The following is a 10,827-nucleotide window of genomic DNA, read 5'->3' as shown; positions in this document are numbered from 1 at the left end:
ACTGCTAAAAAGCATTTTAAAAAGAATTCCAAGTGAGGTTTTTCTGCCCCCAAGCCCAGTGTTCCCTTCACCACAACACAGATGTTGTTTGTGATAACAGTCCCCAGATACTCGCTTTTGTCTCACTCACCTGGACAGGACGTCCTTGGGCCTTTTTGATCCAGGATCCATGATGCTTCCCTGTCCTCAAAATGGGAGATCAAGTCTTCTCTAAGAACTGGGATTCCTGGCCAAGGGGAATAGAGAAAGGATAAGGATGCAGAGAAACGTAGACTTGTAAGCAAGGACCACGGGACGGTTTCCAGGACTCCTCAAGAATGGTGGATGTGGTATTTACTGTTGGGAGCTTGGGGGTAAGGGGGAGATCATGCAGCCAATCTGGAGCTAGACAATTCTGTCTTTGACTCCTTCCCAGACAGATGGTCACATTCCAGAGCTTCATTATCTAGAAATTAGAGCCAGCTGGAAGTTCAGTGCTGAGAACCCTGAACCTGGATTCAGGAAGCCCTGAATTCAAATCCAGCCTCAGACACTGAGTAGCTGTGTGCTCCTGGGCAAGTCACTTAACTTGTTTGCCTTAGTTTTCTCAGTTGTAAGATGGGGGGAATAATAACACCAAACTCACAGGGAATTGTGAGGACCAGATGAAATGATATTTCTAAAGCACTTAACACTGTACCTGGTACATAGGAGGCCTACCTAAATGCTTATTCCTTTCTCTTGCTTTCCTATCCTCAGTGCTTATATTTGGGCAAAAAATTAAGTAAGAAGAAAGATCAACTTGCTACACAAGGCAAGAGTAAGCGTCATGAGCTATAAATTGGTGCCTGTTAAAAAAAGCTGTTTAAAGACTGTTGTAGTTCAGTCGTTTTTCAGTCACATAGGGCTCTTTGTGGCCCCATCTGGGGTTTTCTTGGCAAAGATACTGGAATGGTTTGCCGTTTCCTACTCCCGCTCATTTTACAGATGAGAAAATTGAGGCCAACAGGGTTCAGTGACTTGTCCAGGGTCACACAGCTCATGTCTGAGGCCAGATTTGAATTCTGTAAGAGTAATCTTCCTGACTCCAAGCCCAGCAATCTAACCACTGTGAAACTCAACTGCCATTTTAAAGACTACACCCATCCCAAAGGGGAAGAGTGACCTTGCTGGGTAGGGGGTTCACTGCCCAGCTTCAAGGAAAAGCTGCATGAACAATTTTCAGAGAATTTGTAGACAAAATTCTCAGCTAGCCAGGGCCTAGGCTACATAACATGTGAGATTAGCTCCAAGTCTGAGATTCTGTAACCCTTGTTTGTTTTGGAACATGCAGCTACCTCAAATAGGAAAGAGACAGCTTCAGGAGCAAGGAAGGACAGTCCCAGCTTCCTAGGCCAAAATGCAAAGACTTTTGGTGGGGAAAACCAAGTAGCAGAATGACCCTGTTGGGAGACCACCCCTTTTGTGTTTCTAATCACTGATAAACACTCAATCCCCCTGCATTCTAGGGAAGGGAGGGAGACACTCCTTTGATGGCAGATTCCAAGTTCCCAGGGGGAGTTGTGCTTACCCAGGGAGAGCAGGTTCTGAGAGTTTTCCAGCATCACCTCCTTGTAGAGCTGTTTCTGGGAATGGTCCAAGAGGCCCCACTCCTCCTGGGTGAAGTCCACTGCCACATCCTTGAATGTCAGTGACTCCTAACCATCAGAATTCACAAGACTTAGAGATGAAAGAGACTGCAGAATTCCTCCAGCCCTCGTCAATGTACAGGAAGAAACTGAGGCACAGAGAAGGGGTTTCCTAAAGGTCATATGACTTATGAGTCTTGGACCCAACACTTAAACCCACAGTCATTAAAAACCCAATGGGCAAAGGAGAAAAGCAATTCATATATGCAGTTGGAACAAAGTTCACAAATATCTTCCTATGAAACTTTTCTCCTTATGGAATCAGGGAGAACATGTGTGTGCTATCAGTGAGGAATCAGAATCTGCAGAGGAGAAAGAGAGAAGGTGATGTGAAACCTTTTCCTCATCAGAACTCTCATAGTGATGTGTTAAGAAAATCCTATGAAGACGTTGTGAGAAGCTGGCCAGTATCTTCTGGGGGTAAAGACACTACCTGTGGTCACTGAAGAGAAAGTAAAGAACAAGGAATAATCCAGTTAATTTCCTAATGGTCAAATAAAGCCTCATCTACATGAAAACATGAAGAGGATTCTTAAGAGAGAGAGAGTAATTAAAAAGCCTGACTGTGCTGAGTGGCACAAAATAGTTACCAGTCAAGTGACGAAGAGTTTTTTACAGTTTTATCAAGGGCTTGAGGTGCCATGGATAAGATTTGGCTCAGCCAAAACACCTTAAGTCTTTGCTTCATGAATATTTAATTTGTCAATGACAAATAAGTATTCATTTTCAAATCTGGCCTCAGACACTTGACAAGTATTAGCTGTGTGACCCTGGGCAAGTCACTTAACCCCGATTGTCTCCAAAAAGCAACAACAACAACAAAAACAACATGATCATTTCAAAGTCTTCTTTTCAAAGCTGTTCACCTGGTTGATACATCTTTTCCTTTCTGGGTGCTGTAACAGACACTTCAATAACTTAGTTTCTTTTCTATTTAGGGACCTGAGAGCAGTCCAAAACTCTCCCAGTGAGAAGTAACTGGTGACTCAGGGGATAAAATCTTGGATCAGGAGCCAGGAGGATCAGAATTCAAATCTGGTCCCAGAAACTTATTAGCTATGCAATCCTTGGTGGGTCACTTAAACATTGTTTACCTCAGTTTCCTCAACGGTGAAATAAAACTAATAAGAACTTCTACCTCATAGTGTTGAAGCGAAAACTGTCCAAAAAAAGGATTTTGGGGAGACATAACTGAATTTTTCTGTTATTATAATCCTTAGACTTAAAGCCTGCCTCTTCAATAGGTACAAAAGGTCTCCACTACCTCTCTCCCCTCCATAACTAAAGAACCTTTAGGACTAGGAAGAATTCCAGGAGTAAGACCTTTTTTCTTAATCTGGGCAAAGAACGCAAGTAGTAGTTTAGGAAATTCTAATTAACTGAAAAATAAATTGTTTATTTGTTTGTTTATTGTTTGTTGGGGGGGGTCAGGTTCTAATAGAAATGTGAAATACCTTTTAACAGTTGGGGAATCCTCGGAAACTGTGTTTTGTGTATGTGTGTATAAACCCTGGAAATGAAGGACATGCACGTCCATGGCCTCTTCCTGGTGTGAGTCACCTTCCTGAGTGGCTACAAAATGCAGTGCACCTGGCTGGCTATACCCTGCGCTGCCTTTGCAAGAGGGTCAAACGAGATATTTATGGAGAGAGAGAGAGAGAGAGAGAGAGAGAGAGAGGGAGAGAGAGAGAGGGAGAGAGAGAGAGAGAGAGAGAGAGAGAGAGAGGGAGAGAGAGAGAGAGAGAGAGAGAGAGAGTGTGTGAGTGTGTGTGTGTGTGTGTTAGGAACACAAAAAAGAAAGCAAAGTAATGCTCTACATGTAACAGGATAATAACTGAAATGGTTTTCTTGGACAGTTAGGTGTGATGAGGGAGAGCTTAAAAATCAAAACCAGGAGGGCAGCAAGTTGGGGGGAAGTTACTGCTAGAGACGCCAGAGCTCATGAAGCAGTCCAAAGCCAGGAGGAGGGCAGGGCAGTGTTGTTACTACTGTCTTCTATTCTTTTTAACGCCCAGCCTTGCTGATGGTGTCGACCCTGGGGCTGCCCGCACTCACCTGCCATGGGGATCTCGGGGGTCCGGGGGCCATCCCCTCGGCCTCCCTGCCTGGGCCAGCTCTTGGTCCTCTTCAGGGGAGGCAGAAGGATCCGGGGGAGACGTCCCCGCCTTCACCCCCAGGCAGGGGGCTGGCCTACAAGGATTTACGGAGGGTGAGACCCCCGAGGGGTCCCCAAGCCCCTGGCACTGCCCTTCCCAGCAGAAGAGGGGGCAGCAGGGCGGGCACGGGGACCACTCTCCACCCTCTTATTCCTTCTCTCCTGCCCCCTCCCCTCCCCCATCGCCCCACAGACACCCCCGAGGCAGGAAGGGGCTTCCCATCCCCCGCGGAGGAAGCAGTGTCCGGGACTCCGGGTCGAGCAAGGTCTGGAGGTCGGGCTGTGGGACCCCTGGTACAGGGGGGAGGGTGCCCCAGGACCCTGGGGAGGTGAGGGGGGGCCTGGCCAGGAAGCAGGGGCCAGGAAGCAGGGGCCTGGGAGGGAAGGCGCTCCCGGTGTCCCTGGAGGGCACTCACCACGAGGTCACATGGGAAGGATCAGGCACCACAAAGGGGATGCCCGCAGAAGCAGGGTGCTGGGCAGGGGCCTGCCTCACACCCACCTGGCTTGCTCCTGGGAGGAGGGGCATCTCAGCCCCAAGAGCTCAGGCTCAGGGCTAGTCTGCTCTGGGCAGCTCCTTCCAGGCCCCACAGCCCTGCCCTGCCCTGCCCTGAGGCCCCAGGAACCTGGCATTTCCAGGACCCAGAGATCTGGGCCCCAAGGGCTGCTCCCTCCCCAGGCTGCCTGGAGGAATCATCCCTGGCACAGTTTATCTAGAGAAGGCTGGCCACTTAGCAAGAAGAAGAGGTGGCAGGGGCCATAGTGGGGCCTGCCCTCTCTAAGAGGGTCCTCCCAGTGCCAAGAGACCCTCCTTGCCTAGCTCCTGAGGCCCCAGCATCTTTCTTTTCACACTCAGGGCTAGGACCTCAGGCTGCCACCTTCCTTTCTGCCCCAAGCCCTGGCCTCCATCCCCTGCACTTCCAGGGCCATGGGACTGACCCTCCTTGCAACCCTGGCCTCCTCCCAGGGCTCACCTTCCACTTGGGCCATCACCCACCAAGCTAGTTACCCCGGACAGCTCCTATACCCTCCCAGCTCCATCACCTCCCTCCCTCATGCCCAGTAACTGAAGTAGACCACCTGAAAGCAGTAGTGCCAGTATTCTGAGCTGTTGGCAGTAAATGGGCATTGAGGTTCTGTGTGATGCGATCTGAAACTGAATCTTGAAAGGATTGGTTTGAGTTTGTCCTAACTAAATAATGATATGGTTTCATTTCAGGTCTGAGGTGTTCTTTTATTAGAATAATTTTGATGTACCTTAATTCAAATACACCTAAAATGTGCCACTAAAATATATTTAGAAACTGTGTAAGGTATAAGAAATTATGTTTCCACAGATGTAGAGGAAGTGGTCTTAAAGTCAACTATAGATGCGAAAGGAGCGGTTTTACTCAGAATTGTTTTTAATAAGAATACTCAGAATCAAAAGTGCTGAAAAGTAGGACAGTTACAAATGTTCAAACTGTGCATGCTTAATGAGCTTATGCATATTAACTTGGGGGGAGAGGATTAACACAATTCTAGGCACAATGTTATATGTAGAGGGAGGGAGCGACATATTAAGGAGTATTATGAAGTAGCTGTTCTGGAAAGTATCCAGCCAATGGTGAAACGAGGGAGGGACCTCACATTTCAGGACAGGAATACAACTGCTTGCTCTTGCCTCTGCGGGGTGTGTCTGCTTCTAGGAGCACCTCTGCTTCTTGAAGAACATATAATAAATTAGCTTGCCTCATCTACCTCAGGAGTCATTGTCTTTCCTATAGAAGTTATTGCTAACAACTCGAAGAATAATAATTAAAAGTGTCATTGAGTCAAAAGAACTCTATACAGGTCTCTGAATGCAATCAGTAAAGAATGTCAAATTGATAGAAGGATAAAGTGATTTTTCATGCAAAGTTATTCAGAAATGCATTCAACAGAATGGATGTCATTTGACTGGCAATAGGTTTTATTTCATATATTCAATGTATAATATTGTTTATGTAATTATTACCCTTCTAATTTTGCTTTTATTGTAATTTAGGGGAAATTATTAAATAAGAAATGCTATTAATTTGGAACATGATGCACAGAGGATAATCAGATTATATACTTAGAAGATTAACTCTTCTTTTGATCTGAATGCTGTGAATTATGAACTAAGTTGTTAGAGAATATAGGTACTACGTGGGAAAACTGTTAAGTATTTAATTGGGTTTATTTGTCTTTGAAATGAATAATAAGAATAACTTACTGTTTGGAAACAGTACAAAAAATTGGAAAATTCTTGGAAAATTCTCCTTATCTCTAAAGTCCACTGGGGACTTCCCAGATGCTTGGGGACCTTGTCTTTGGGCAGGGCCTTAAAATTTAACAGCCCTGGAAAAGAAGTTGCTGGAAGAAGGTTGTATAATTCCAAAGTAATGAAGTGCAGTACTTAGTAACTGAGACCTCTCACAGCTGAACTTTTTTTTTTGAGAGGGGGAAGAAGCCTATCCAAGCTTGTTTCTACTATAAAAGTGTTTTTATGGCAATTTATCCGTACACTGACTGTGGAAATTGTAAAATTGCACCTGGAATAGTCTGTATTCAAGTTCTACCTCTAAGTCAATTTAGTCTCAACAGACCCAGCCTTGATTCCAAATGTAGTCTGATAAAGGCAGAAAAGACCATCTAGTATTGACCAGGCAACTAAGAGGATCTGAGGATACCAAGAATGGAAAACAGGGTAAGATTTGCAAAGAACTATGTACATTCATGGCAGCTAGGTGGCTTAGTGGATAGACCTCCAGGCCTGGAGTCATGAAGACCTGAGTTCAAATCCAGCCTCAGACATTTACTAGCTGTGTGACTCTGGGAAAGTCACTTAACTCTGTTTGCCTCAGTTTCCTCATCTGTGAAATGAGCTAGAGAAGCAAATAGCAAACCACTCCAGTTATCTCTCCCAAGAAAATCCCAAAGGGTGTCATGGAGAGTCAGACACAACTGAAACAACTCAACAATAATAATCTACGTAAAAACCAACTGTTGTAAAGAAATATAACTCTGCTTTAGTCACTCTGATCGACACAATGACCAACCACTACTCCAGGGGACAAATAACAAAATATGCTTTTGGCCTCTGGGTAGATGAAGGACTCAGGGCAGAATTAGACACACACAACCACACACACCCACGTATGTGTGTATATGTATTTTTGTTCAAGGTCAACGCAGGAATATTGCTTTTGATTATTCACGTTTGTAAATAGGGGTTTTGTTTTCTTGTTGAATTTGAGGTGGATGGGAAGGATTGGTGGAATTTTTGCTTATTGAAAAAAATTAGATAAAAACATAAATGGAACAAAACACACTCAGGTTTTTTTTTAAAACTGTGGCTAGGAGAATTCATAACCCAAGCTATAAATATTTTAAAATAGATCATTATAACTACATAAAACTTAAAGAATAAAATAAATAAAGATCAAATAAGAATGGAAATTGTGGAGTGGAAAATATATCAAATGTTACATGAAAAATGACCAACAAAAGTCATTTCTATCCAAAGTTTCAAATGTGGACCAGGAGCCATTACCAATAATTCAGTGCTGAAAAGATATAAGGATTCAAAGGTCCTGATAACCATAAAGGACACATAAAAAAAAAATCTTCCAAAACACCAATAGTCAGAGAAAGTCTTATTAAAATCACATTTGCCATTTCCTGCCCTACCTTCAAAATTGGTGCAAATGCCAAAAAGAAAACCATCCATATATGATTTTTAAAATTTTGAAATTCACAAACATGAAGTAAAATGTATAAAAAATTGTAGATACACCAGAAAGAGGATTGCACATGAAACAAGTTCTAACATGTACAGCTGGATTTTCTTTATGAGCAATTAAAAAATTCAGCATGGCCCTCTGGCCCTTTCTAAGCTGTCCTCACTGCCTTCTGGCCTTCCTCCTGTTCTATTCAGTGTCTGCTTTAAAATCCATCAATCTCTTTCTTTTCTGGGAGGACAGGGGGATGGACATCCCCTTCCTAGTCCCCTTACAGTGCTATGCTTTCCTACCCAAAATTAAAAAAATAAAATAAAATATTTGTAATAAAGTCCCCTAGTCAAGCAAAACAAATCCCCAAACTCTCTGTTTCCCAAATGTGTATTTTATTCTACATCATGTATCTATTACCTTTCACTCAGGACATCTTTATAAGTGCTCTGGTGTAGTGGCTGATAGAATAATCAGAGTTGTGATGTCTTTCAAAGTTGTTGGCCTTTGTGTTGTTTTTAAATTGTTTCAGTCGTATCTGACTCTCTGTGACCTCATCTGGAGTTTCCTGGCAGAGATACAGGAGTGCTTTGCCAACTCCTTCTGCAGCTCATTTTACAGCTGAGGAAACCGAGGCAAACAGGATGAAGCAACTGGCCCAGGCCACACAGCTAGGAAGTGTCTGAGGCCAGATATAAACTCACAACAAAGTACCTCCTGACTCCAGGCCAGGAGCTCTAACCTCTGTGCCACCTACAATGTTGTTGTTACACTTATCAATCAGTCCCTTGAGTGCACTCAGTGCCCACTGCATTACTGTACGACAGTTAAGTGCCAGTGAAATGGCCTATCTCTTAAGACATATTTGGGTTACATTCAATTCCTATACCAAAATTTGTTCAGCCATTGCTCTAACAACATTTCTTCATTTCTTCATGCATCTTATGTTGTGACATAATCATCCATGTTCCAGGTAATCCAGGGAGTGGCATTCTTTCATCAGGGAGGAACTCTACCTGCTCATTTTCTCTGCTGCTGCTATTTTCCCACTTCAGAGTCTCATGGCCATCACAAATCTATAAATCACCAGGGGTGCCTCGAGCTCATTTTCCTAGCCTTTCAGATCTCCAGTTTCTTGTTTTCTAGTAGCTTCATTGGTCACCCAATCTGTCCTCTCATTGCCCTTAGAAACAGGATCATCTTGACCAGTGAGGGCCTGAGGATGAATAGCCTCCAGGGGGTGGACCATCAGCTGCCGGGCATCCCCGGAGTCCCTGCGGACTCACAGGTCCTGTTTTTCCATATGTGTCCAGCTGCATGGGACATAGCAAAAGCATGCTTAGAGTCAGTACAAATTGTAACTCACTGACTCTGTTATTTCCGCTGCTCTAATTAATGCCCTAAGTTTGGCTGCCTGAGCTGATTTTTGACATTATAGATCTAGCCTCTACCATCTCCAAATCCATAACAACTGTACATGCAGCTTTAAGGTCTTCTGGAAGGTTGTGCCATGACCCACCCACATATAGACTCCTATCTGAAGGTACAAGAGGTGCAGCTGAACGTCAGGCCCAGGCCTAGCATCAGCATCTATACCTTGTGAACCATCATGCTCCAGCCCTTCCCCATTTGCGGAGTGGCTGGATCGCTGGGCATGGCATCTTTCAATGACTAAAGTGGATCAGAGAACAGAGCCTGTTTATAAGAGGTTTAGTGTCTTAGAAATGAATTCTGGGTTTCATGGACTTTCGCTTCCGCTGCCACGGGTTGAATGCCCCAAGGTGAAGTCTTGCACCTGGTCTCAATGGTGCAGACCATGAACAGCGAGAAGCAACAGAATCTGACCATGCTGCAAAATCAGCGGCAGGTTTCTAGGTTAGCACTCCACAACGTGCCCTTTGGACTCATGGCAACCCAAACCAAAGGGCTTCTTTCGCATCATCTGGACTTCCTAAAACAGGAAGAGCAATCAGAGGTCCCCTTAACTGCCAAAAGCCGCCCACTCCTCTTTACTCCATTGAAGAGGCCCAGGTGGCTTAGCCTGGAGCCTTGTAGTGAGGCAAGGGAGGGCACCCCTGGTCTCCTGCGTCCAAAGACGCCCGTCTTTTCTCCTGCTTGGTGGCAGGGGGCTTCATATTCCCTAAGGCCCGTGCCTGGGCCAATAAGCTTTGCTGGCCGTTAGGAGATACTGGATGTCCACCCTATTGGACTTGATGTTGGCAAAACTGGAACTTTTCTATTTCATTATCTTCTAAAAAGATGAAAAGGGCTTTTGTATAGTGATCTTATTAGCTTGCCGGGTGTCTGAGCCACTCAAAATATCATCTGCATCCCATACAAGAGGCAACTCACAGGATGCTGGGAATGAATTATGCTTTAAAAGTTGTGAGAGGATTGTGGGAAAGTCTTGGCACCCCTGAGGAATTCTCTGCCACAGATATTCTTCCCGCTATAAGCGCCTGCAAACAAAAACCTGGATTCCCAGTCACAGGGACAGAAAAGACAGCAGATTCTAAACCAATCACAGAAAACCAGGCACAGCAGCTTGGGATGGAAGCAATAGTGTGGACTTCCGGTGCCCAGCTGGCAGAGTGAGGAAGAATGCCCCTGGCGCCCTCCCAAACTCCCTCCAAACAGCCTTGGTAAAAAACACCTCAGCAGGATTCAGGAGCAGGGAAGCAACTTACCCGCTCAGCAGGAAAGGTCTGTGTAACCAGGGTGGGGGAGGAGTGGGGCACACCAGCAGCAGCTGCACAGCAGGGGGGCTGCTGCTGCATGGGCTCTGAGCCCCGGGGCCATGCACCAGCGGAGGTCCCGCCCCCTGCAAGCCAGCAGCCCCAGACCAGCAGGACAGCAAGGCCTCACCCCCAGTGCAGGCCACCAGAGAGGCTCCACCCCCATTGCTGACCAGTAGCTGCAGGGAGACCCCACCTCCCCAGGGCTCATCATCAGGGAGACCCCGCCCCTGGGGGGGGCAGCCAGCAGTTTGACCACGCCCCCCGGACAGCCAGCAGCAAGACAGCAAAGATTTGAGAGAAATCTGTGACTGATAAAAAAGAGAGAAAAATCAAAATGATCACTGTGAATTTCATAGAGATAAAAATGGATTCACACTCTTCAGTCCTAATTCAGTGTAAGAAAAGGTCTTGAGGGAATGACTCTTTTCAGTGTGGTGAATATAGGCAGTGTTTTACTCAGCAGGTAGACCATGTTCAGTTCTGACAGGGTTTTGGGCTGCTGGGCCCCAAGAATGCCAAGGCAGAGTTGCCTG

The 10,827-nt window shown here is 45.4% G+C and overlaps 1 protein-coding gene across 1 annotated transcript; it reads right to left on the bottom strand.

The window, feature by feature from the left end:
• Window positions 1–122: 122 nt before the first annotated feature.
• Window positions 123–10,426, bottom strand: LOC114042242 (zinc finger protein 74-like). Its single transcript, XM_027860902.1, has 4 exons — window positions 10,244–10,426; window positions 3,723–3,857; window positions 1,550–1,676; window positions 123–226 (listed from the first exon to the last, which is right to left on the bottom strand). The coding sequence occupies exons 2-4, from the start codon at window positions 3,753–3,755 to the stop codon at window positions 123–125; spliced, it is 264 nt and encodes an 87-aa protein (XP_027716703.1). The 5' UTR covers window positions 3,756–3,857; window positions 10,244–10,426.
• Window positions 10,427–10,827: the final 401 nt, after the last annotated feature.

Source organism: Vombatus ursinus, unplaced genomic scaffold (genome assembly GCF_900497805.2).
Source record: "Vombatus ursinus unplaced genomic scaffold, bare-nosed wombat genome assembly UNPS02014316.1, whole genome shotgun sequence".
Classification (NCBI taxonomy): Eukaryota; Metazoa; Chordata; class Mammalia; order Diprotodontia; family Vombatidae; genus Vombatus; species Vombatus ursinus.
This window is presented reverse-complemented; position numbering and strand designations above follow the sequence as displayed.